General features: G+C 59.0%; 1 protein-coding gene across 3 annotated transcripts; it reads left to right on the forward strand.

Moving 5' to 3' along the window:
* The first annotated feature begins 750 nt into the window (after positions 1–750).
* On the forward strand, positions 751–25,676 carry NR5A1 (nuclear receptor subfamily 5 group A member 1). Of its 3 annotated transcripts, none has more exons than XM_005893061.3 (7): positions 751–1,007; positions 5,010–5,126; positions 5,277–5,418; positions 7,572–8,197; positions 15,212–15,331; positions 17,159–17,306; positions 23,934–25,676. In XM_005893061.3, exons 2-7 carry the CDS (start codon positions 5,025–5,027, stop codon positions 24,179–24,181), a joined length of 1,386 nt encoding a protein of 461 aa, XP_005893123.1. In that variant the 5' UTR covers positions 751–1,007; positions 5,010–5,024; the 3' UTR covers positions 24,182–25,676. The 3 variants fall into 3 exon arrangements, with proteins under 3 accessions (XP_005893123.1, XP_070235110.1, XP_070235111.1); XM_070379009.1 differs by lacking the exon at positions 751–1,007 and adding an exon at positions 3,506–3,592; XM_070379010.1 differs by lacking the exon at positions 751–1,007 and having other exon boundaries at positions 5,038–5,175.
* The last annotated feature ends 974 nt before the right edge of the window (positions 25,677–26,650 follow it).

Genomic DNA, 26,650 nt, shown 5'->3' on the forward strand with positions numbered 1-26,650 from the left:
TGGGACCTGTCTGGGTCTGGAGATTGGACGACACCCTCAGCTGCATGGGGAGGCCTGACCTTCTTAAAAAAAATCCCTTCCCTCTGCTCTGCCCTATTTATCCTGGTCTAGTTACCCGCTTGTCCTATCCCTGGAGCCACTGTAACCAACCACCTGGCCCTACAGGCAGTCTCAGCCCAACCTCAACTTCCCCAGCTGTTGACCGGGACTATCAGCAGCCCTCTGTGGATGGTGACATCCAGAGAAGCCAACGTTGACTAAATTGTACACACGAGAGGTGTTCAGTCAGCTCACCTGCTTGCCTTTCATCCCCTCTTTCTTCATCTTCTGAAAGAGTAAAAAGACCAGGCCAAAGCAGCAGGGCCACCTGGTCGAGTCATCTGTGACCCTGCCTCCACGCCAGCCCAACCTGACTCCCCTCACATGTCTGGGCCAGGCCGGACCCCGCTGGGCCAGGCCCCAGGGAGGTAGCCATTCAAGGGGAGAGAGGCCGGGCTGCAGGCTGGGTGGGGGAGCTGCCCATAAATCAGGCCCCACTCCCACCCAGTCGCTAACAAGCGGGGCTGCCTACCCGCCTACGTGGGGTCCCTGCCTCTGCACTGCCACAGCGGCCTGGAACAGCCAGCTGGCCAAGGCCTCCAGAGTGCCTTGGCCTCCGCCCCCATCCGCGGCCCCGAGATAGATAGGAGTATTTTTTTTTTCTTTTAGGAGAAAAAAAAATAGACCTAAATGAAGAGAAACACCAACAAAGAAGGAGAGAGGCCTGCAGAGTCACGTGGGGGCAGAGACCAATTGGGCCTCCGGTGGCCCCCCCACCCAGGGCGGGGAGGAGGAGGAGGACGGACGGACAGGGCCAGCCTACTGTCCGCCCGCCGCCCGCCGTGGCGTAAAGAAGTTTCCGTGTGCCCACGGTCACCACCGCCCCACCTGGGCCACTGGAGCTTCCCCTCGGACCCCCGGTGCCCACTGGCCACCCTCATCCAGCGTGCGAGCTCGCCTTCTGCTCCGTAAGTGAGGGCCTGGGCCCAGGCCTCTAATGGCCAGCCTCCCTCCTCAGTGCCTCCCTGCGGCCTGGGCCGGCCACTGCCTGCTCTGCTGAGTGACTGGTGCCCGCTCCTCTGGGCAGGAAAGGGGCCGGGGATCTCCCCAGACCTGCCCTCCTACCACACTACCCCTTCTTTTCCCTGGCTGGCTGTTGGGAGGAGCTGGGCCTACGGGGATCTGTGGGGTGTCCTGCTGTCCCCGGGTGGCCGGGTGTCCCCAGGACTGCGTTGGCCCAAGCCTCATAGCCTGGATGTACGTCCATGGTCCCTGGGTCTGTCTTTGGGTTTCTGCGTCTCCCTGCCTGTGACTCTGTGCTGTCTCTGCGGATGTCTCTGAGTCTCTGTGTGGATTCAGTCGTCTGTCTCTAGCATCCATCTGTCAGTCCCGGTTCTGGGTTCTGCGGCTGGGCCAGGTCTGAATTTGCTTCCCTGGGTAGGTGGGTGAGGGCAGTGATTCCCCAGCTAGAACCTGGGGCTGTGAGGAGTGGGTGCAATGAAGCCTGGAGGGTCAACACAAGGGCTCCCAGCCAGTGACCGTGGAACCTCTGGGAGAGGGGATCTAAGGGGAAGGGGAAGGAGAGAACTGGCTCAGAGCCCAGGCCCCACCCCACCTGGGTCCCCAGCTCAGGCCTGTGCTTACACTGCCTGAGTCCTGCTCAACAAGGTCTAGGAGACCCCCGTGGGCTCCATCCCAGAGGAGCTGACGGGATTCCCCAGCCCAGCCCAGCCCTCCCCCTCAACCCCCTTCCCTCTCTGCTGCTCCTGGTTGCCACTTTCTGAGGGCCCCTCCCTGACCGTTGAGTGGCAGCGGCCCCCACGCCCCAGCTCCTGCAGACACTCTGGTTTCTCAGGGGTTTAGGGTAGCGGGTGGAGAGGTCTGCAATAATGCTCTTTCCTCCCTCCTCACCAAGACCGGTCCATGGACTCCCACGGAAACCACAGACTCTCTTCTGTAGGGCCTACCTTTTCCATTTTATATATGGAGAAATTGAGGCTCAGAGAAGCCAAGTGACCTGTCCGAGCTTGCCTCACAAGTCGGCCGCAGCATCTGTCCTTCATCAGCTGGGTGAGCGAGAAGGGAGGTGGTCTGCGTGGGGTCTTGAGGCCTTGGCTCACAGGACCAAGGCGCCAGCTCCAGCTAAAGCCAGAGGCCTCGGGGCACAGGCCCAGACGAAGCTGACCGCAGCCAAGGGTCTGAGCCTTCACATTTGAGCCTTTGGGGCGGCTGTGAAGCTGCAAATGCCTAATTGTGGTATTTGCCCGCTTGAAGATCATGCCTTTTTGGCTTCGTTGTTTGCAACACTTTCTTGGACCCTAGGTGCCCCGAGGGGGCAGGGGCAGGATGCAAGCGGGCATCTTCCTCTTTCAGGTCTCAATTTTTTACATTTGAAAAATGAGAGTGACTGAATAGATTCCCCGCCCCCCACCCCCTCCAGCTCAGAGCAATGGCTCAGCCCTTCGGCTCGAGGTCCCTAGGACACTTTTGTTCCTAGGGCTGCCGGGCACTCTCTTGCCCTGCTCCCAGCCCAAGTAAGAGTGCAGAACTGGACTGGAGAGAGATTTCTCCTGCCCCTGGGTTCTATTCTCCCAGCTCCCACGCCCTCGGTGGTTTTGAGTCCTCACCAGACCTCGGAAAACTCTCAGGGTGGAATTACTACGACTCCCATTTCCAGCCAAGCAAACCGAAGCTCAAGGAGAAGAATTTGCCCCAGATCTCCCATCTGGATGCTTTCAGCGATTCCGCAGTGCCAGGCGTGTGTTTTGCCAACACTGCTTCCGTTCATCCGCACAGCCACCCTTAAAGTCCAGGCATCACTCCCACTTTACGGATGAGGAAACTAGGGCTGGGAGATTTGCTTAAATCTCCATTGAGAAAACGTGCCTGGGTGGGGGTGGGGTGGGGACTCAGTTTCTAGCCTTGAGCCGGTATCTTGGCCATGGTCCCCTACGTTTGCCCTACCTGTTTCCATGCTGCAAAACGGCCAGCGCCCCCAGCGTGGCCCTCACCAAGACTAAGCAGGATTTGCAAACAGGGACTCGCCTCCTTTCACCACAGGAGGGTGGCCCAAGGCTCCCAGGCGCCCAGCACCTGCTCAGATTCCCGGGCGCCCGGGCTCCGGGGGCCGGGATGGGGATGGGAGTCCGAGAGGGTGAGAGGAAAGACACGAACCCGTCTCGGTGGCGTTGGAGGGCGCGGGCCGGGCCTCCGCCCCCGAATACCGCAAGAGCCCATATAGAGGGGCCGGCCCTTGGTCTCGGCGCGGCGGGTTCGCGCAGCGCGCACTGGCAGTGGAGGGGCCCGGGTCCCAGGTGCGCCTCGGAGCGGCCCTGGAGGCGGCGGGGGCGGGGAGGCGGGGTGGGGAAGCGCCGAGGCCCCGCGCCGCCAGCCCCGAGCCCCCGCCTCCCCGCCCCCGGCCCGAGCGGCCGTCATCGCGGGCGGGCGGCGCTGCGCCCGGGTGCGGCTCATCGCCGGCGGCGGCGGCGCGGCCAGGAGGTGCGGGGCTCGCGGTGGCCGGACGCGGGGCGCTGCTGCTCGCAGGAGCCGCCAGGTGGGCGCCGGGCGGGCTGTAGCCGCCGTCGCGCCCCTTTGCGCTGGCGGGATCCATCGAGGCTCCGCGCGCTTCCCTCCTGGGGACTTCGACTCTCCGCCCGAGGTCGCTCCCCCGCCTCGGGCTCGGCCTCTTTCTCGGGGCCCGCGGGGTCTCCGTCCGAGGTCTCTGCGCCTCGCGCCCGGCTTGCAGCTCCACGCCCGGCGCCCGCTGTCCCCGCTGCGCCCACCTCTCCGGTCTCCGCCCGACGTCCCCGTCTCGGTGGCACGGCCTCGGTCTCGGTGTCGGTGGCTGCCGCCCACGGGCTTTGTCTCTCCTGGCCTGGGGGCCTGGCAGCTCCGCGATTTCGGGCTCTCTTCCCGGGTGCCGTCGTTGTCCGCCTCTCAGCTCGAGCGCCTGTCCGGGTCCGACTCTGCCGGGCCGCGCCTCTGAGCTCCGGGCCGGGGTCCGACCGCTAACCCCGTCCCCGAACCCCTGGCCGGGCTCCTCCGTCTCTCCAGGTTTTCTCTCAGTGTCTCTGTCTCTCTGCCTGGGTATCTCCCAGGTTTCTCTTGTCTCTCCGGTGTCTTGGTCTGTCTCTCATCTACAACTGTGTCTCTGGCTTTGCAGCTGTCTCTCCGAGGTTTTCTCTCTGGGCCTCTGTTCCCCAGTGTCTCCGATCTCTCTTTTTCTGCCCTCTGTGTGTGTCTCTTTCGTTCTCTCATCTCTCTATCTCCACTGCTCTCTGTCTCTACCTCTGTCTCGCTGTCTCTTCACCTTTCTTGTCTCCCTCAGGTTTTCTGACTCTGCATCAATGCCTCTCTGTCACTCTCGGATTTTCGTTGTCTCCGTCGTCCCGGGGGTACTCTCTCAGTTAAGTAGCCACGGTCGGTGTCTCTCGCTCTCTTTTCTGCCCATCTCTGGGTCTCCCAGACTCTGCCTCTGTCTCCCTCGTCCCCATCCGATCCCCAGAACGCTTGGGCCCCATTCCACCCGGGGTTCAATGGCATCTCCCCGGCTGGCGAGCTCATCGCGTTTTCTCAGAATCGGGGTTTTGTTCTTAAATGAACGAATCCGGATCAAAGCGCATTTAATCTGACAGTCCCAGATCGGCCGCGGTGGGGGGCCACTCAGGAGGAGCCCCTGGGAGGGTGGGGAGAGGGCGCGGCAGGAGCGCGGACACAGGGCCAGCAAGGGCCCCGCACGCACGGGAGCTGCTCCGGACACATGTGCTGCTGTCGGCTGCTCATGGCGCTCTCACTGGGGGCCTGCAACAGGCGTCCTTGACCACCGGCGCTGCAGTGGGGCCCAGGGGCCGGCCCGTAAGCAGGGCACCGAGGGGCGCGCGGCCGCGGGGACGCAGGACCCACCCCGCCCAGGTCCCCCCGCACCACCAGCGGCCGTCCAGCCCTGCCATGAACCTCTCCTCCTTCCACAGGCGGACGCCGTGGGCATGGACTATTCGTACGACGAGGACCTGGACGAGCTGTGCCCCGTGTGTGGGGACAAGGTGTCCGGCTACCACTACGGGCTGCTCACATGCGAGAGCTGCAAGGTGAGCGGGCAGCTGGTCGGCAGGGGACAGGCGCGAACGGCGGCGGCGGGTGAGCCACGAGCGGGGACGCGGCGGAAAGCCCGGCTGGGAGGTGCAGGGAAGGGGAGACAGAGCCTGTCCCCCTCTTGCGCTGACTCCCCTCTCTCCCAGGGCTTCTTCAAGCGCACGGTGCAGAACAACAAGCACTACACGTGCACCGAGAGCCAGAGCTGCAAGATCGACAAGACTCAGCGCAAGCGCTGTCCCTTCTGCCGCTTCCAGAAGTGCCTGACGGTGGGGATGCGCCTGGAAGGTGCGAGTGCCGTGCCTCCTACCCCTGACCTCTGACGGCGAGAGGGCAGGGGGTGGAGATGGGAGAAGGGGTGAGGGGAGGGTACCATAGGTCTTCTTGATGTTTCTGAGGCCAGGCAGTTAGTCCTTCACGTGAAATCAGGGCCGATCCTCCCTATGGGGGAGGGGTGAGAACCGATGCCGGTTTGGCTGAAGGGATGCGCATAGGACCAGCCTGGGGTGGGGTTGGGAAGTATCCAAAAGTGAACCCCAGAAAGAGGACCCTCTCCCCAGCCCTTGGGAGCAGAGCCCCACAGAGCTCCTCCCTCTGTGAGTTCTGTAACACCCCCACTGACATCCAACACCAAGCCAGAGCCAAGGTTTTCAGTACCTTTACTGGAGTTTAAGTCCCAGTGCCATCACTTACAGGCTGGGTGACATTGGGCAAGTCCCTTAACCTCTGAGCTGCAGACTCCCCATGTGAAGTGAAAGTGAAGGTTGCTCAGTCCTGTCCAACTCTTTGTGACCCCATGGACTATATAGTTCATGGAATTCTCCAGGCCAGTATACTGGAGAAAGGAAAGTAGCCTTTCCCTTCTCCAGGGGATCTTCCCAACCCAGGGATCAAACCCAGGTCTCCCGCATTGCAGGGGGATTCTTTACCACGAAGGGGCTTTTCAGTAGTACCTTCCTCCTTGAGCTAGTGAGAGAATTGTATGAAAAGCTCCTAGCATGGTGCCTGAAATGTAGAAAATGCTCAACAGGTTAGCTGTTATTGTTATCCTTACTGATGTTATTATCCATCCAGCATCACTGTGCAGCCCTCACTCACCCAGACCACTCATCTCTTCGTCCGTCCATCCAGCCAGAAGGTTCACTCAGTTCATTCACTCAGCAGGTCCCTAGCCAGGCCCTAGAGAGCTGGGCAGTGGGGACCAAGTGCTCCCAGAGAACCCAGGCCCATCCTTGTCTCCCCACCCCCACCCCTAACTGTCTGTCCAGAGGGGAGGAAGAACGCTTCAGCAGGAAAGACTCACGTTCTTTGAGGGTGGACAGTCATAGGCTTCTACCCTGCTGGCCCCAGCCGGGCTGTGCGCCGAGCAGGCAGCTGTTGGTTAAAGTTTTTAAACAATGTAGAAGGCCCCTGGTGGCTCTGAAAGCTGCCGGGGCCAAAAGTCCTGCCACGTAGAGGAAGGGCTCCCGATGGAAGGGGGATATCCTGTCCTGCCCCCAGAGCCCAGGTCCCCAGCTCCTGGGCCAGAGGGAGTGGAGCAGGGCTGCCCATTCCCAAGGCAGGAAGATTGGCCGGGTGGGCCTCGGGACACCCTCCTTGCTGAGCACTGGCCTCTCTCTCCTGTCCTCTCCCTTCTCTGGGAGCTCAGGGTGGGGTCCTGTCTGAGCAGGGGCAGGGGCCACACTTCGGCTGCAGAGATACACCTGTTGGGTCCAGCTGGTGACACATTCTTGGCCAGGCGGAGGGACATCTGGTCAGCAAGGGAGGTCCCTTCCCCCAGCCCAGAGCCCCAGCCAGCCCTTAACTCAGCTTCAAATTTGAAGGCAGCAGAGGAAGCCTGAGTCATTTTGCAACAGGGGTTCAACAGAGGTAGGCAGACAGTCAAGAAGCAGCTGGACCCTGGGAACCCACCTGGGAATGAGGCTGACCAGAGCCCACTTCCCGTCACCACCTCCCTGCCAGGCCCTGTGCTGGGCACTTGAGCCCATTGCTGGGCCCCTGGAAGTTCTCAGCCTGGGTATGATAGCACTCAGTGGGATGAGAGGCCAGACATCTGGGTAAGAAGAGGATGCTGCCTGTGAACCCAGAACACTTTGGGTGTTTAGTAAAGCACCAGAGATGGAAAGGCTTTGAGACAGAAGGAATATCACAGGCAGGGTTGGGGACACGCCAAGCAGAGATGCAGAGAGATAGTAAGGTGGAAAGGAAAGGAGACTGGGGCTCGTGAGGGTTAGACAACGTGGCAAGGGCACCAGGGCCTTGAATGCCAGGTTAGGGGATTGACTCTTGTGAATGGCAGGTTAAGGGCACCGGAGGAGCCATGAGAGGTGCGGAGCTGGGGAGAGGCCCAATCAGATCCGTTTGGGAAAGAGTTGTGAGTGGAGCGGTAGGGAGGGTGGCCTGGAGGGGATGAGCCTGCCCCCCTCTGCCTCTGCCCACAGCTGTGCGCGCTGACCGCATGCGAGGCGGCCGGAACAAGTTTGGGCCCATGTACAAGCGGGACCGGGCCCTGAAGCAGCAGAAGAAGGCACAGATTCGAGCCAATGGCTTCAAGCTGGAGACAGGCCCCCCAGTGGGGGTGCCCCCGCCGCCCCCTCCCCCACCGGACTACATGCTGCCCCATGGCCTGCATGCATCTGAGCCCAAGGGCCTGGCCTCAGGTCCACCAGCTGGGCCACTGGGCGACTTTGGGGCCCCAGTGTTGCCTATGGCTGTGCCCAGCGCCCACGGGCCACTGGCTGGCTACCTCTACCCTGCCTTCCCTGGCCGCGCCATCAAGTCTGAGTACCCAGAGCCCTATGCCAGCCCCCCACAGCCCGGGCCGCCCTACGGCTACCCAGAGCCCTTCTCGGGGGGGCCTGGTGTGCCCGAGCTTATCCTCCAGCTGCTGCAGCTGGAGCCAGATGAGGACCAAGTGCGGGCACGCATCGTGGGCTGCCTGCAGGAACCGGCCAAAGGCCGCCCCGACCAGCCTGCGCCCTTCAGCCTCCTGTGCAGGATGGCCGACCAGACCTTCATCTCCATCGTGGACTGGGCACGCAGGTGCATGGTCTTCAAGGAGCTGGAGGTGAGTCCCTCCTCCCACCTGGCTGGCCGCTGGATCTGGGGTGTCTTCTCAGCTGTCTAAGTCTCAGTCTTGGACACCCCTTGGGTGGGACTAGCCTACCCACTGGCTTCAGGCTGTGTCAGGGGACAGGGAGGCCACCCTGGGGAAGCGAGGAGTATTCCTGCCCCTCTCCCTCCTCCCCACTCACCCCTCCCTCTTTCCCCTTCTCTGTTTCCTGGGTATCTATCTCGCACGGCCTCTGCTTCTTTCATCTCTGCCTCTTTCTGTTGTCTCTCTCCCTGGTGTGCTATCTGTCTGTTTCCCTGTCTCTCTCTAGTCCCTTCAGTCTCTCTCTCTCCCAGTCTGCGACTCTCTGGACACTTCTCTTTCTCTAGATTCTCCCAAAGGACTAGCTGAGTCCCGGGGAAGCTGTCTCTGGCTGTCCCAGCCCAGCATCAGGAAGAGAGTCCAGGCCCTCCTGTCCGCTCATTTGGAGAGGCCACCACTCCCCACGAGCCTCAGATATCATAGAAGGGGTGTTAGTATCTCAGTTTGGGGTGCTTCTCCTTCCTACCTAAGGTGAAACTATCCCGCATTTCTCATGCATGGTGGTTGGTGTGCTTATGCTGAGTCACTCAGTCGTGTCCGACTCTTGTGACCCATAGACTATAGCCTTGCCAGACTCCTCTGTCCATGGGATTCTCCAGGCAAGAATACTGGAGTGGGTTGCCATTTCCTTCTCCAGGGGATCTTCCCTCACCCAGAGGTTGAACCCAGGTCTCCTGCATTGCAGTCAGACTCTTTACCGACTAAGCTACAAGGGAAGCCCTATGGTGGTTGGTCCTAGGTGTAAATGTGTGTGTGTGCGTGTACAGGGAGAGCTAGGTGCCAGGATAAGTAGGGGATGGCAGGGCCCACCTCTCATCTTCCAGATACTTTGGCTGCAAGGTCTTCCATTCCCCTGGATTGGGATACCTGTGGCTAAAATAAGCAGAAAAGCAGCAGGAGAAACTAAGGCCAGACATGGAAGAACATCCCACTCATCCCGCCCAGTGGTTTGAAGCGCTCAAAGGCTGAGAGCTGCCCCTTTAGTGCCCTGGCTCCCTCTGACCAGGGTGTCCTGCCAACCTCAGAGACCCCCAAGCCTGGCCAAAGCCCATCCTCCCAGGCTTAGACCAAGACACGATGGGCCTTTACTCCAGGCCTGTTGCTGTCTGCAGCTCTCGGGTCTGCCCGCCTGGCTGTAAACAGCAGGGCCTGTTGCCCTCCCTGCGGAGCCACTGCAGCCTTGAGCAGCATTGTCAGTGCTGACGCCACGCAGGCCTGGGCTTCCTCCAGGGGCATGTGGCCGGATGGGCCGGGGGCACTGCCTGCCGGGGCTGGGCTGGACGTGGGGTGGGGGAGGGGTGAGATGAAGGCTGGGCACTGTGCACCCATGAGGCACTGTGGGGCCGGGGGCCTGGGTTGCTCTGGGAGTCAAGAGTTGGCAGCGATGGCTTCTGCTTCTACTATGGAGGGCCTCTGTCGTGTCTGAGGTCTGGGGATGTGCCGCGTGTCTGCTGTGGGGTGGGACTTCTCACCCATGCCCCCTCTCTAGGCCGACCTCATGGACAGAACAAGAGGCAGGGCCTCAAACAGTCCCATCTGCCTTCTACTCATGCCTGGAGGCCCTGAGTGGGGGATGAGGGTCCCAAGACCCTTGGATTGGTTGCCAGCTTTCCCTCCAAGCCTCCCATGAGCCCCCAGTGCAGAGGGGAGGAGGAACGGAGCCTTCCTGGCCCTCCAGAACCCTGGATCCAGGGGCAGGGCACTTCCTCTGGCCGCCATCCTGGTCTCTCAGGGGTTTTTCACGCAGGATGGGAAGGGCTTTTGTCCCAGCTTTGCTGAGTGTTTTTTCCTGCTTCTGGCTTCTCTGTGGTCCAAACCTTCCTGCTTCCCCTTCCCAGAGTCTCTGAATCAAGCCCAGGTTACCAACCTCTGTAAAGGAGACTTGCAGATAAGTACTAGCCCAGCCCTTAGAGGGCCTCTTATCAGCCATATGGAACTTCTTTTCCACTGGTCCAATAAGTCCTGGGCTGATGTGTTTGCAGAGCCAGAGCTAGGGAAGCTGAAAAGTGGGAGGGGAGCCGAGTGACTCTGTTCTCCCCTTTGACCCTTCATTTCTCACCTCTGGGCAGGACGCATCATAGCAGCCAGCAGAGAGGGTGCTCTGAGAGTAGGGCCACCCGTGGCCTGTGCATGGGGACAGTGAAATGGATGGGACCCAGGGGGCTGCAGGCCAGAGGAGGAGACAGACATGCACATAGATAACGCCAACACAGGGCACGGGGTGCCCAGGTCTCTGAGAGCCAAAGAAAGGGGCCAAGGGAGCCCAGTAGGAGAGCAAATGGTTCTGTCTTAGAAAGTTAGGAGAGGTTTCTTTGATCTGCCCCTCTCCAGAAAGCAGTCTGAAAAGGTTAAGGGTGTTCCAGGAAATGGGAACAACATCAGGTGCAGAAATGCAAAAAGGCATCACGCGTCAGGGAACCCCAGGCAGTACTTGAGGCAGGGCTGGAGAGGCAGGGAGGGCGGGAAGCAGAGCCTGAACCAGGAGTAGGTCCTTCAGTGGTGGGTGATGGACAGCCAGCCAGGGAAGGCCGGCTCCCACCACAGAGCCGGAGCTCTCCCTAGAAAGACCCACTCAGTCCCCTGTGATGCTGATGACATCTCGCTGCCCAGGGCAAGGCATGAGGTCATTGCTGAGCTGATACTGGGGGCTTCGGATGCCCTCTTGGGCTTCCCCTCCTCCATCCTCTTTCCCAGCTTTGATGTCCCTCTGTCTCTGCATGATGCTCCATCTCATGCAATTGCGTTGTGCTAAATATGATGTGGCACAGAGATTAGAAACACAGACTGGAAGCAAGGAGGCCTGTGTGTAGCCTCCAGATTGCCACTCATCTGCTGTGTGCCTTTGGTGACTTTATCCTCTGGGCCTCAGTTTTCCATATCTGTGAAAAGGGGGCAGTGGACATAATGGCCACCTCATAGGGCTGTTGGAAGGGCTTGGTGAGCAGGGGCAGGTTAAAGAATTTAGCACAGGGCGCAGTGCACAGGAAGTGTTCAGTGAGTCGGGGCTCAGCTCTCTCCCTCACCCCCTGCTGCTGTCCCACTGAATCTAACCTTGCAGGTGGCGGACAGGCCGAGACAGGAAGAAGGAGAAAAGATATATTGTGTCCATGCTCCTCTGAGCATGCTAGGGCTCTAAGAGAAGACAGGGCCCACCTTGCCCTGTGCTTCCAAAGCAGCTTTGTACCTGCAAGGTAGCAGAAACTCACCTGTGCGCACTGCTCAGTGGGGGCAGGGCCCAGGCAGGCAGCCTCTCTGGACAGTCCCCCTGAGGGACAGCTGGGAGGACGCGAGATAGCAATCAGGGAGGTGGAGACGAGGGCCAAGAACGCCTAATGACCCATCTTGACATCAGTGCACCCTTGACGCCCTGCTCCGAGGCCCTCAATCGGCAACACATTTAACTGCTTAGATATATAGTTTCATTTAAGTGACAGTAACTCTGTCAGTCCTGGGCTGACAAATGACAGCCCGCCAACCACTCAGCCGGGACAGCGCCACGGCCAGCCCATGGCTTGTCAGCCACTGGAGAATTACAGAGCCCGCTGGCCTTCGACCGCCAGACCGATCAGACCCCAGGGGACTCCAGAGGGGGGCCTGCTGGGAGGGAGGTCATCTCAGCACCCATAAATACCCAGTCTCTGAGGCAGGCTGCAAAGTGTCAAGGCTCCAGGAAGATTTGTGGCGGACTGGCAGAAGGGGTGGGCGGCTGGTGGGCCCAGCAGACAGGCCGGGCTGATGAGGGACCCCAGGGCTGAGACTACGAATGTCCTGATTGCCAGGGCGAAGGTAGAGGAAGAACCTTTTGCTTAGGGAGAAGCCCATGGAAGGTGAAGACCAGCCCTCTTTGCTTAAATGAGCCTCTTCGCCACCTGCTTTCCTGTGGAGAGGAACTGGCCCTGTGGTTTTCCTTTTAATGAAAGGGGGAGTGTGTGTGCGCGCACTTGTGTGTGTGTGTGTGTGTGTGCGCTTTCCTCTGTGTGAGGAATGTTTGGTGTTTGGTATCTTTGTGTGTCCATCTAGGCAAAGTGAGAGTGAAGCGTCTGGAAGGCGCAACTGCTTAGCTGATGGGTAGGGGAACCCAGGCGAGGTGGGCAGTGTCTCTGGAATAACTTACCTGGGAACCCTCACGACTGACACCGCTGTTTTCTGTAACCAAAAGAGGGAGGATTTATTTTTCCCATCTCTCAGAATAGGAAATCAGGGCCGAGTGTGTGGCTAAGCGGGAACCAGAAGACACAGGGCGCCGACGCCCAGCCTCCAAAGTGCATCTCTCTGCCTGCGCCCCTTCCACCCCCGTGGCAGGGCTGCCCCCACTCCCGGGGTCCGAGGTCTGGGTACAGAGTCTGCTCCCGGGGCTTGGCCAGCCAGGTCACTGTGACCCCTTCTGCTTTCTGCCCAAAGCTCACCCAGCTTATCTCCTAATTCTCCCCCTTATCTCATGTGCTTCCATCTCCCCACCCTCTGTTCCCTTAATTCAGCCACAAGGGTGTCTGCTCTCGAGGGCCCCAGTGGGTGGGGAGGCGGGGCGGGCAGAGCCCACCCCTGCACACCCTCTGTCTCCATCTGGGTTGGCCAAAACAGCCAGTGTGACTCCCCGAGCAGGAGGTGACGGGGAACGGGGCCTGGTTGAGGTGCTTGCTGAGCCTCGCCTCCCTCCTTGGAAGGGGTGGGCAGGCGCTCCAGGGGCTGGCCACTTCCTGAGGTGAGATAAGGCCAGGTGCCCCCCGCCTGCTGTCTCTCCTGGCCTCTCCCATTCAGAGCTACTTCTGCCTGAGCCTGGGGTTCCCCCGGCCCGGGTGTTTTTTTTTTGTTCAGACAGTTATGAGGCTCTAGGACGGACGTTCTGCTGGGAGAGGAGGGGGAGTGGTAGGTTCTTGACATGGAGGTGAGGGGAGGCAGGAGGATGGGAAGGCAGAGCAGGGTAGCGACAGACCCTTCCTCTTATTCTCAGCTGTGCGGGCTGGGAAGGGCTGGGCAGGCGAGTCCGGGAGGAACCTGTCTGTGTGTCCGGCAGCTTGCTTTGTTCTTTGTCCACTTTTCTCTCCTCCTGTCTGTCTGAGGACTGGCTCCAGGGCCACCCCCAGGAGAAGAGCAGAGCAGAGGGGAAGAGGGGCTTCTACGCCCCGCCCCCCGCTGGGCAGTTGGTCAGGTCTGGGCCAGTTCCCCACAGGCCGGGGGCTGCCTGGACGCCTCTGGCCTCCAGGTTGAGGGTGGTTCCTCTGGGCTGTCTGTGTATGTCTTGAGGAACACATATTTGTTCATCAAGCAAAACTGACGCCCCTCTTCTGGGGGCCCAGAGATGAGCTGGATACCAATCCTGCTGGCAGATCCCACAGGTTACCAGGGAAGATATGAAGAAGAGCCATGAATAGCACCATGAGATGTTGTAGTTGCCAAGTTGGGAGGAGGGGGAGGCTTTCTGGGGGCAGTAGTGAACATGCCCTGAACTCAAGGGTGGCAAGGGTGGCAACCACCATACCTAGTGGTTAAAAGCACAAGTGAACCAGAAGGAGCTGTGTGACCTTGGGTAAGTTAGTTGATCTCTCTGAGCTCAATGTCCTTTCTCTTTGTTGTCCAATTCTTTGTGACCCCATGGACTGTAGCCCTCCAGGCTTCTCTATACATGAAATTCTCCAGGCAAGAATACTGGAGTGGGTAGCCATTCCCTTCCCCCAGGGGATCTTCCCAACCCAGGTATTAAACCCAGGTCTCCCGTATTGCAGGCAGATTCTTTACCATCTGAGCCACCAGCGAATCCCCCTTTTTTCCGTAGATTGGGGATAACAGCAGTACTTACCACAAACACTTGTGGAGCTGTAACAACGAGACTCGATGTTGTAGTTTGCACTCAGTGCAGGGCATGGCCCCGGAAGGTGCCCAGGGAGTACCCGCTGCATAGACGGTGGCTGGTCCATGAGCCACAGATGCTGAGAAGGACTGGAGTCTGCACTGTGTGGCCCCAGGAGGACACACTGCACCCAGCACCGTTCTGAACACCCAGAAGGGTTCAATGTCATCCCTGCTGTGAGCTGAGGACCAAGACTGCTGGCCGTGGCCCTGGCCTGGCTCTGTTTCTCTCTGATTCCTGGAGAGTCCCTTGCCCTCTCTGAGTGGCAGATTCTTCATCTGGAAATAGTTTAGGCTGGGGTTCCTCGAGGGTCCTTCTGGTTCTGGCATCCCATGGTCCTGAGTCCCACCTGTCACTGTCAGGCTAGAGTGTGGCGATCGCCATGCTGGAAGACTGTCCCTGCCCTCACACTGAGTGCCCCCGAGTACAGCCTAGGGACTCAGAATCGGCCCTGTGTACCCTTCTGTTCCTCCTTCCGATGTAGACCATTGCCAGCCACCTGCTCATTCCCTGGGCTGGGCTGCAGGCTTGAGCTTGAAGGTTCTGCACAAGACCCAGGGGAAGCCCTCTGACATGGCTTCTTTTGGAGTGGTTGAGGCTGCTAGACATGTGACCACAGGCCAAATGGGCAGAAGGAAAAATTAACACTAATTTTCCCTTGCATTTGAAGGAATCCTTCACAAAGTGTGAAGTGACATTATGCGCTAACATTTACTGAGGGCTTAATATGTGCCGGACCACCTTCTAATACTTTGCCTACTTTCCAGATGAGAAAACTGAGGCCCACAAAGGTGACAGAATTTGCTTAAGATCATACAGCTTGTAAGAGGCAAAGCCATGGCCTGCAGCCAGGCCCAGCCAAGTCCAGCGTGCCTCCACTGGACCCTCTTATTATTTTGCCAGACCTGTACCTTACTTTGATGAGGAAGACAGATGGGCAGACTGGACACAGAGGCTGGGCAACTTGCCCGGGTCACGTGCACCATTGAGCGTCTGAACTCAGAGCTGGTGGGAGAGGGGCGAGGGGAAGGTCCCCAGCAGGACTGGACCCTGGACCCCGGTGTGCCTCTTCCTTGCAGGTGGCCGACCAGATGACACTGCTGCAGAACTGCTGGAGCGAGCTGCTGGTTTTTGACCACATCTACCGTCAGATTCAGCATGGCAAGGAGGGCAGCATCCTGCTGGTCACAGGGCAGGAGGTGACCAGACCCTACTGTGCCCCCCGCCCACCCCCCCATCAACCATGCCCTTCCAGAATTCTGGGCCCAGAAGCGATCCTAGGCCTCTCCAGGGCTGGCCCTAGACACCGCTGAATATCAGCCCTTTCCCCAGCTTCACGGGATGCCCACCAGCCTGACCTCCCTCTGACCAGCCCTAGCTTTGACCTGGAGAGGAGCCAGCCTCTGGGAGCCCTGTTCTGGGGGAGCAGCTCAGAGCTCTGGAAGGCTCTGGGAGAAGGTGGCGGTGGCACTGAGTAGTGAAAGAGTGAATAAGGGTTGGTCGGGCAGCGACAGGGGTGGCGGGACAGTCCCCACCTCCACACATGCAGAGGAGACGGCTGCATGAACCAAGCTCAGAGAGGCAGGTTAGGGCTGCAGAGCTGCCGGAGGCCGCTAGGAGGAGGGTCTGGAGGGGAGGCGCCCTGTGGGGCTGAGATAAGGTACGAGATAAAGCTGGAGGGCTCGCTAGGGGCCTGCAGGTTCTAAATCCTGAATGGATGGATGGATGGATGGTTGGATGGGCAAAGGGGTCTGGGCCCCAAAGAGCTCAGAGTCAGAATTTGGGCACCCCAGGATGGGAGACATGGTGGGGTTGGGTTCGCTCCTGAAATCAAACAGGGGGCATCAGAAGAGTTTTAAGTGGGGAAGTTCACAGCCAGGTTGTATTTGAGGAAATGGCAGGATGGGTGGTGAAGAGGAAACGAAGGTAGCCACCCCCTGCTCAGAACACTTGGGACCTGGGAGGGCATGATTCAAAGACGGGCTGAGACAGGGTGGAGGGGAAATGGAGGGAAGGGGAAGGAAGGAAAGGGAGGCTGATGCCCAGGGTCTAACCTAAGGAGGGAGCATCACTCCTGGTGTGTGTGTGTGGGGGGGGGGAGGCGTGGATACAAGAGGGGGAGTGGGTTTCACAGGTGCTTGGAGTGGGGGTGGGGTGGAGATCGGAGACTACGGCCCTGCTCCCCACCCCCTACCTCCACCCCAAGCCCTTTGTCTTCATCCCCTGTCCTCACCTGGGTGTCTCAGGCCATCCACGGCTAGCAGAAAGCTAGCCACCTGTGAGTGCACGTGAAGTGAGTGAGAGGCAGGAGTGCTGGCCCCTGCCAACAGGTGGGTGGACGTCTCTGAGGCCATGGACTGTGTGTGTGCACCCTGCGGCTGTATTTTATTGTGCAGATATCTCCACACACATAAGTGGGTGGATGTTGAGATCTGCCCCTCACCATGTCAGTGAGAACATATACATGGGCGCGTGGATGTATGTGTGTTACCCTGTGATGCGACCATAGGAGAGAGTGTGTGTGTGTGTGTGTGTGTGTGTTCACACCCTGTGAGTGTGTCCCTGCATGTGTGTGAACGTGAGCTGAGGTGTGGCCACATCCAGGTGTCCATATGCGGCCCCCCGGGGCAGTCATGGGGCCGCATCCACGTGTTTGCGGGCACAGCCGCCCTGCCCCCGCCCCCACACCCAGCACAAGCTGGCACTCACTGCAGATGCCACCTCACAGCACACAAGCTGCTGCACCACGAGATCTGATCTGGCGGCTGCTCTTCGTGCATGAAGGACCCTTCAGCGCTCCCTCCGCACCCACCTGCCTGATGTCAGCTCTGCTGCGTGGGGGTCTTGGCTCCATGCAGGGAGCAGAGCTACGAGCCTGGGAGGGGTCGGGGGAGCAGGGACTTGAAGAGAGGCCTTCCCACCCGGCCCCGCCCCTAGGCGGGGCACCCCTGACCCCCAGGCTCCGAACAGTGCCTGCCCTGCACGCCCTCCCCTTGCGGCGCTGACCCTGCCCTGTGCCCGCCCAGGTGGAGCTGACCACGGTGGCCGCCCAGGCGGGCTCACTGCTGCACAGCCTGGTGCTTCGGGCGCAGGAGTTGGTGCTGCAGCTGCACGCGCTGCAGCTGGATCGCCAGGAGTTCGTCTGCCTCAAGTTCCTCATTCTCTTCAGCCTCGGTGAGTGGGCTGAGCAAGGCCTGGCCTGGGGGTCAGGTGGATAACAGGTGGTGGGGTGGAGGTGGGGCTGGCGAAGAGACCCCAAGGTGGAGCGGTTCTCTGATGGGCATCCTCGAAGAAGCCAGGCCCCCTCCCTTCGTGAATAAAGCTGTGAGGGGACCTGGTCCAGGGCCTGCTTTGTCTCTGGGCCTGAGTTTCTCTGTGTGGGAGGACAGAGGGCCAGGATAGGTCTAAGACTTGCCGTTTATGGGATAAGGACTTCTCCTGAGAATTTGGTAAATTCTTGGCTGAAAGCCTTAGGGAAGTGCCCAGGCCACCCCCAGAAAATGCCCATGTGATTTCAGGAGCTTCTGACCCCTGGTTCCCGTCCTGAGGTTCCCTGCTTTTCCTAATTCCCTGCTCCAGGGGTGTCTTTGAGGCCCAGACCCCTTTGCCCATTCATTCATTTTTTCATTCACTCACTCAAAAAAACAAAGAAACAAACCCAAATCCTTGTCTTCAAGGGAAGATGAGACAATAAGCATAATATGATTAGTAAACTATACAAATTAGTGAAATGACTAGTAAAATGTGTCACCTGGAAGACTGTGGTAAGTGCCAAGGAGGAAAAAAAAGCCGGGCAGGGGCAGAAGGCAGCCCAGGCCACCAGTTCTCCCAGCTCCACAAGTGTCTGGTGTCTGCCTCCTGTGCCCTCCTGATCTTGGCCCAACCTGTGCCACTCACGTCTCCACCCTCCTTCTGGGTTCTCATCAGGTCAGCCTCCCTCTGTCCTCCTTCACCCAGCAAGCTATGTCCAGTGCCCTCCTTGTGTCCAGTGATGCTGTGCCCCCGCTCTCAGGCAGCTCCCAGTCTGGGAGACACCTTTGCCCAGCACCATCAGGGCTGAGACAAAGAGATGGGGAATCCGGGATGGGGAGCAAGGGATCTGCCTGGAAGGCTTCCTGGAAGGGGGACATCTGAGCAGGGTCTTGGAGGATGAGTAGGAGTTTGCTAGGGGGAATACATCTTTTAGCAGAGGTATAGATGGGATGGAAGGTTGGAACAGAGGGAAGTGAATGCCTTGTCACCTGGAGAGAGGGCAGGACAGAGACGTTGTCTTTGTGGGAAATGACATCATAGTCACAGTCTGGCAAGTGTGTGCCTGCCTGAGAGTCGGGGCAGCTGGGGAAGCAGAGGGTAAGATAAAGGCTGGGAGTGGGGTGATTAGTGGAGTATTGACTGGGGGAAGCCCTGTGCTTAGGCTGTGATCAGGGGCCTGGGTGCCTAGGCTGGATTTCCTGACTCTGGCACAACAGGTTGGTAGCTGGAGGGGGCTTGTCTGCAAGGCTGCAGGGCTTGGTAGGAGCAACCATGGTGGAGGGTGGGGGCAGGATCTTGCCTCTAACAATGCAAGCTAGGGAAGGAAGTGAATGCATGAATAAGTCTCTCTCCATCTTTATCTCATTCTTTATCTCACTCTTTGTGGGGAGTGACCTGGGTCATGATAATGACCCTCCGGGTGGGGGCCAGAATGTTGGGGCTTTGAGGGGAGAAGACCTATGACCCAGGCTTTTCTGAGCTCCTGGGTGCACAGTGAGAGGAAGCCAGGGAGCCACAGAGGCTGCTGGCTGACAGGTTCTAGGTTAGGGGAGGAGTCTGAGCAGTCCAGCGTGAGCAGGGCTAGGCCCAAGAGGAGAAACCAATGATAGCTTGGATATTGGGGAAATCTGCCTGGAGGAGGGCCCTCTGCACTGGGCCTTGCTGTACGAGCAGGAGTATTCTGGGAGAAACAAAGCAAGCCGCAGCAAGGGCATTCCAGACAGAAGGAATAGCTGGTGCAGAGGGATGGGGAGAATCCTGACAGCTCGGGTGTAGCTGTGGGGCAGGGAGAGGGTGAAGAGGAGCCTGGAGAGGCAGGCAGGGGCCGAGCTGTGCAAGGCCTTGAAGGCCAGGCCAGTACCTTGAAGCTTCCCTGGGAAGAATCTGCAGCAGGAGAATCATGATCTAGTTTGTGTTTTGGAAAGGTCCTTCTGACTGCAGCATGGGAAAAGGATGCCTACGGCAGCCCAGAACCCTGCCAGAGGTTGGATATGGGGCTGGGAGAAGCGGATACATCTGGGCAAGATGAGGGGCAAGATTTGCCCTGAGTCTGGAAGGTGGGAGGGGGCTACTCCCAGGATCCCACCCAGACAGCCAGACTGGGGTCCCCAAGGGAACTGGGAACCAAGAGAGGGGTGGCCACTTGCCCATCGCCCTTCAGCTGGCATGCTGAGCATCACCCCGGGGCAGCGCCTCCCTGGGCTGCTCAGCTTGAACCCGTGCGATGACTGTCCCCCCACTCCAACTGCCCTGCCCTCCCACCCTGCCCCTCCGCCCAGCGGCCCCTTCTCGCCTGCCTCCACAGAAGGGTGCCATTTGGTGTCTAAATAGCCAGCTCAGGCAGGCGCGAAGGCAGGTAAGGAGGTTTAATTAAAATTAGTGCCTCTCTCCTGGCAATCACGGTGTTTATGAAGATGGGCCCGGCTGGCATTGTTCTGCAGAGGACTTAATCGAAGCTTAATGGATTGACCTAACATTCGATTTCCTGACTTGCATTGAGGCGGCGGCAGCAGCATTCCCTTAAGCGTTTGCAATTTACCCACTGCTCGCGCCAACAAAAGGCGGCCTGAATAGCAGCCCCACTCGAGGGGCCATTGTGCGCGGGGGCGCCTGCCTGAGTCACCGCTATTGGGACAACATTCTTTATGCCTCGCTGGAATGAAAGGATTATTCAAATATTCAATTAAACCGTGAAAAGGGGGCTTTTCTGAGAACCTGGGGGCCCCCGGCTCCGCGGAGCTAGCGGGCTGCTCTCAGAGGTGGGGGTGCTATCTCCCAGCTCCCCCCCAACCCACCCACCCCCGGGACTGCTGAGCAGGCCCATCTCCAACCTTTGGCGGCTCATGGCTCATAGCGGGGCAGCAGATGAGGTCCAGCTCTTGGCTGCCCTGAGACGCAGAGCTGAATTTGCCCCCATTGTGCGGATGATGGGAAACTGAGGCTCAGACTGGGGAAGAGACTTGCCCCCGGTCACCCAGTTGGTGAGCTGGGATTTGAGCCCCCAACACAGGAGGGGACATCTTCAGGTTTCTGTGACTAAGGGAGGAAGGGTGTGTTGTCCAAAGGGATGTAGGCTCTGTCACATGGTCATCCCAGAGAATCTTCAGAGCAGTCCCTTTAGAGGGGGGCTAGGAGAAGAGGCATAGCTTGATCATGCTCCCCTCCAAGGGGGAGTCCAGAAGTCTCCCTGGGGAAACCAAGGGCCCCAGGCTGGGTGGTCCTTGGACTGGACTCCTGGGTTGGATGGAACATGAGGTCATCATGTCATCTAATCCCCCAGGAACCCATGTCCAGGCCCGACCCCGCCCCTGCTTACCCATAGTGCTTGGGAGCCAGAGAGATCTGGGTTCGAGTCCCAGCTCTGGTATCCACTGCGCGCTCCAGGCACACTCCACTGTCCTTAACACCTGCGTGAAGGACACCCTTTCCTGCCTGCCTTCCTGTCTGTAGGGATTAACTGATGGAGGTGGGCAGGGAAGGTGCGGCGGGTGCTGGGAAAACGACTTTCCTGTCTTGCACTGTGGTGGCTGGGGCTCAATTAGTGATGGTGCATCCCTCCCCCAGCCCTGCAGTCCACCTCGGGGGGCAGTGGGGTCTCCAGCCCGCTGAGAGCTGCCAGGAGGGGTGTGTCCCTGAAAGCTGTTCTTGCCTGCACCTCCCCATCCAGTGCTCCGCCCTGCTGTCCCTGTCACACCGCTGCTGGGAACAGTAAATCCTGGTAAAGCCGAGGCTCCGGTCCTCCCCAGCCCCCTCCCACTCCTGCCTCTACTGCAGCATCTTGGCCAGTCCTTCCCACACCCTCCTGTTTCCTCTGGGCCCCTTGCCTTCTGTGTGGCCTTGAGCTGGTCCCTACCCTTCTCTGGACCCCCAGCTTCCTATTGTAAATTGTCAGAAGACTAACTGGAGAATTGCCCAGCCCAGGGGATGGTAGGAATTGAAGGTAGATGGGGTTGAAAAGAGATTGGGAAATGGATGGGACTGGTAGGCACCTCTTGCCCCCAGGGAGGCTAGTTAGGTGGGGAGACTTCCCATGACCTTTGAGTGAGTCTGGAGAGGACCAGGCTAGGGAACAGTCATGTACAGTTGGACAGGTTGTTTAACTGAACAAGGGCGCCTAGACAGGGGAAGGTAGAGCCTGAAACCCAGCCTGCATGCCCCTCACCTGTCTTTCTGTGAGGTACGGGGGACCTTCTGTATAACTGGCACAAAGGTGCCTTATGGGCTAATGGTAATTCTGGGGAGGCCAGGAAGAACATGACCCTGGTTCACTTAGTATATGAGGGGAGGGGTATATCATGGGGGAAAGATTGGAGCGGGGGAGTGCCCAGATCCTGCCATACGCCCGAGGTCCAGCTCGGATTTCCCTAAATCCGACTTTGGACAACACAGGCCTCGACGGGCACGCTGGGGGCGGCTGGGGATCAGGGTTGCCAGGAGCATCCAGCCCTCCTGGCGCAGCGGGTGTTAAGAGGGATTAGAAGGGCCAAGGGCTGCGCATGCTGGGCTCCAGACTCCCCCGCAGCGGCTGGGCTGCGAGCAGTGGGAGCCGAGGGGAAGTGGATGGACGACTGTTTTCTGAACCACAGGCTGCCACATCCCAGGCCACACGGGGCTAGGAGTCAGGGATGCGGACAGGATCTGTGGGTTCCTGCTGATCGGTAGCCCCTAGCCAGGGCACCAGCTGAAGATGCTGCCCAGGAGCTGAGGAGGGCTCCTGTGACAGGAAACTGGCCCTCTATGGGCACCCTGGGGGCCAGGCGCCTGTGCAGCTTCCCCTGCCTCAAGGGGGGCGTGGCCCCTTTCATAGAGGACGAAGGCCTTCAGGTCAGGAGAGGATAGGGCGCGGGCCACCAATTCTAAGCAGTGGGGCTGGGATTTCAACCACCATCCATTTCACACTGGAGACACTTGATTTTTGTCTCCTCACTGGGCCTCTGGGCAGGACCACACTCCTTTGTCCCTGGTCCACACAGAGCTACCCAGCCACCCACCTCTCCCTCCCATCGGCAATTGTCCCTTTATGTTTTGTCCCTGTTCTTACACAATGTCCGTGTTTTCTGTGCGAGCATTTTTTATTGTTTTGGTTTTTGTTGTTTTTGGCTGCACTGGGCGACATGTGGGCTCTTAGTTCCCCAACCAGGGATCGAACTCATGCCTCTAAGTTGGTAGCTCTGAGTCTTAACCACTGGGCCACCAGGGAAGTCCTTTGCAAGCATTTTTAAGTTATGTAGATGGCTTTTGGGCTTCCCCAGTGGCTCAGCAGTAAAGAATCCACCTGCCAATGCAGGAGACAGGGGTTTGACTCCTGGGTCAGGAAGATCCCTTGAAAAGGAAATGGAAACCCACTCCAGTATTCTTGACTGGAAAATCCCTCGGACAGAGGAGCCTGGCGGAATATAGTCCATGGGGCCACAAAAGAATCAGACAGGACTTAGCAACTAAGCAACAGCAGCAAAGATGGTGTTCCCTTATAGATCTCATTCTGAATCTCCCTTTTTTGTTTTTATTCTGTTTTCTCCCCGCACTCAGCCCCAGGCTTTTAAGGGTTTGTCCATTTGCTCAGTGCTGTGTCTGCTCTATTACTTCTGCCTACTGCACAGGACTCCTGGGGGTGTAGCCCCCGCCCGGCCATCCGGGCCACCTCCCGATCGCTGTAAATACTGTTGCAGTGAGCATCCAAGGCCCCCTCCCCATGGCCCCGTGAGAGAATTTCCTTGGGGTGCTGGAGCCTCTTGATGGGTCAGAAGGTGGATCAACAGCGTGCCTGCCACTCTCTCCACTCACAGTTCGCCTCTTGGGATGGTGCTGATGGGTGATGATGGTGGTGGGGTGCTGATGAGGATGGTCACTCCCTGGAGACGATGGTGACAGGATGGTTTTGACCGTGGGGGATGGTGTTGGCCACGGACGTGGGGAGAGGAGGAGTGACAGTGACAGTAACCCAGGGAGCCTTGGGAAAGCGCCAGACGCTTGTTCCTCTGAGCACTTTCTGGATACAGGCTCCCTGAACTCTCACAGCCGTCTTGTGAAGTAGATGCTACTGGTGCTCTTTTTGCCAGTGAAGAAATCGAGAGGTTCAAAGACAGATCCGAGGAGGGACTGGGGGAGGTTGGCGATGGTTTCGGTGATGGTGGCGGTGGGCGCGAGGACAGTGGCGGCGGTGGGCATGATGACAGTGGCGGCAGCGGCAGTGACAGGTGCTTGTGGCTGGGTGACCAGCGGTGGCCGAGTGTGTGACAACCACAGGGGTGTCAGCAGTGGTGACTGCTGCTGGTGGTGGCGTTCAACCAAGGTGTCGCTGGTGATGGTGACCCTGGTGGTGGCAGGAACGACTGAGGTTTGGTAGTTGACGGCGGCAGGGACCATGTGGGTGAAAACCAGGGATGCTGGTACTGGTGTCTGCCAACTGCGGGCATGGCACCGTGGCGGCGATGGGGAGACTGTGGTGGCAGTGCCCACGTCTGGTGATCGCAGGGACGCTGGTGTGGGTGAAGCCAGCGACAGCGTCGGTGATATGACGGGACTGGTGATCGGCTCCTCCCTCTGCAGATGTGAAGTTCCTGAACAACCACAGCCTGGTGAAGGAGGCTCAGGAGAAGGCCAACGCCGCCCTGCTCGACTACACCCTGTGCCACTACCCGCACTGCGGGGACAAGTTCCAGCAGCTGCTGCTGTGCCTGGTGGAGGTGCGGGCGCTGAGCATGCAGGCCAAGGAGTACCTGTACCACAAGCACCTGGGCAACGAGATGCCCCGAAACAACCTGCTCATCGAGATGCTGCAGGCCAAGCAGACTTGAACTCGGGCCAGTGCGGGGGAGGGGGACCGGGCCGGGGCCAGGGGGCGGGTCGCAGCACCCTCGCAGCCTCCAGGTGGTTTATTTTTATTACGCTGACCCAGGACCCCACCACGTAGGCCGCTGCCCCTCAGCTCTGGGAAGCCCCGTGTTTGGGAAGGTGGGCGAGGGTGAGCAGGGCCTGGCTGAGGGCAGGTGGTCCCCACTCACTGCTGGCACTTGCCTGCTACTCAGAGTGCCCCAAGGAGGTGGCTGCTAGCCACTCCTTCCCTCCCCCTGCTCCCAGCTGTCTGTCCTGGAGTCTGGATCCCAGGCCCAGGGAGGAGGTTCGGATTCCCTGGTGGGCCTCAACGTCCCTTGAGTCAGAGGTCATCCCTTCGTCCTCTCCTGGGAGCAGAGGCAGAGAGAGGTCAAGTGGACATCAGCAGGCGGGAGAGGAGAGGGTCTCCAGACCCTCCTGGAGACCAAGAGGGAAGCCCTCTGTTTTGTAAACTAAGGATAACAGAGTTTGCAAACTTAGGCAAGGGGACTGTTGGGCCCTGGAGGACACTGGGAGACTGGTTAGGACAAAAAGACCTCCTCCCTAAACCCTCTGCTCCATCTGACGTCTGCAGGGGAGAACTTTGACAGTTGTTATCTGAAAAGTATTTTGCTACAATCATCTTTCTAACCCTCTCCCGCCAGAGGAGAAGTTTGGTTTGGCACAATCGGCATTCTAGCCCTGTTCACAGTTGGCCCTCCTGGCTGATATTTATCTGCAAGGCTGTAGTCAAGAAGTTTGTTTTGTTTTGTTATTTGATTTTAATTTAGGTGCTCCTTGAAAGGTATGTATGTGGAGGGGCAGGGGACAGATCTGAGGTCTGAGACTGGGGGTACTAGCACCAAGGACAGCCCGTGGTTTCTCTCCAGACACCCTCATACCGAGTACCCAGGGGTGGTGCTGGGTCATTATTCCTGAGCCCCCACTCCAATCCAGAGAAGAGCCTGTCCCTCTACCCCACTAGGTGGACAGCAACATGGCCTGTGGGGAGCTCAGAGTCTCTGTGAGTGGGAATCGGGGTGATCTTGGGGGGAGAGTGTACGGGGCTTCAGGTCAGGGACATTGCTGATGAACCGTCTTTCACTGGCCCCATCCCATTGGGTTCCTTGCTGCACACCTTTGAAGCTGGACCTCAACTCCTCTCCTACATCCTGAAAGACCCTCTGCAGGGCCAGGCACCAGGGAGCGGCCTCGGTGTCCTCCGTCTCCAGGCCGGGCGTCCACGGTCTGTCCCGCTTTCACGATGCTGTCGCGGCTTGTGCTCAGCTTGCCCAGTTGCAGATCGCTGGGCATCCCTGCCCCCGCCTTCCAGCACCCTGTCTCAGTCGCCACCCCTGTCTTCTGAAACACGTGCCCCTGGCCAGGCTGGCGATCCCCCAGCCCCCAAATGAGAAGTGCCCTTAAGAACCCCCCAACCCTTGCAGCCCTGGAATAAATTTTGCAATTAGTTTCCAGCTACTTTTGCCTATTTACATTCTGGGGCCAAAGCAGAGCCTCCCAAATAGGCTTGGGTTATCTAGGGCAGGGCCATGCTCCAAATGGGATGAAGGAGATACCCAGGTAACCTTTGGTTCAAAACCTGGGGGAGGCAAGATGGGGTTTGGGGGCTGGGGAGGGGGATACCAGGCACTACTGGGGCCCCACCTCATCCCTGGGTCCCTGCTAACCCTGGGAGGCCTGGAAGAGGCTTGGGCTTCCCAGAGCCTCAGCCTCAGTTGCACCCTGGTTGCATCTCAGCTGCCACCCTGGGCAGGAGGGAACAGTCATTGAGTGAGCATCTGCTGTGTGCCACCCGTCATTTCACTGTTCCTCCAGGAGCCCCGTGAGGCAGGGGTTATAATCCAGAAGAGGGCAAGGGACTTTAGGCGGCCACCTGCTGGGGCCCACCTGCCTTCAGGGCGCTGGCCGTTTCTTCTCTGTCTGCCATCAGAGGCCTACAGGCCCTGGGCCTGGCCCCTCTCACTGATTCCCCGACTCCCCCCAACCCAAGCCACCTAGTGGCAGCAGTGAGCAAGGCCCCCTCTGAGGACTGCTTCCTCTCGTCTGCTCCAAGTGCCCTTCCAGGACTTCACCTGCCTTGTCCATTGGTCCGGCCCATCCGCTCTTCGCAGTCACTTTGGTAGGTGGCAGCCCCAGATTACAGACGAGGAAACTAAGATGAGTTGTCCTCTCCAGGGTCACACACTGAGAAAGCCAACCACAGATGCAAGCTTCCATCCTTGACCCACTTGACCAACCTAATTTACTCCCAGAGTCACTCCTGCTCCACCCGTGCCTCTGGGCAGATTAGGAGCAAGCACTTCTTTTAGGGCGAGGCAGCCTGAGGCAGACACCTTGGCAGTAGCACCTTCAGATACCCTGGTTCCTGCCCCTGGGGAATGTTTAGTCTTGTAGGGGAGAGTGTCTTAATCAGATCGTAACCTGATGTGATA

Source organism: Bos mutus, chromosome 11 (genome assembly GCF_027580195.1).
Source record: "Bos mutus isolate GX-2022 chromosome 11, NWIPB_WYAK_1.1, whole genome shotgun sequence".
NCBI classification, from domain to species: domain Eukaryota; kingdom Metazoa; phylum Chordata; class Mammalia; order Artiodactyla; family Bovidae; genus Bos; species Bos mutus.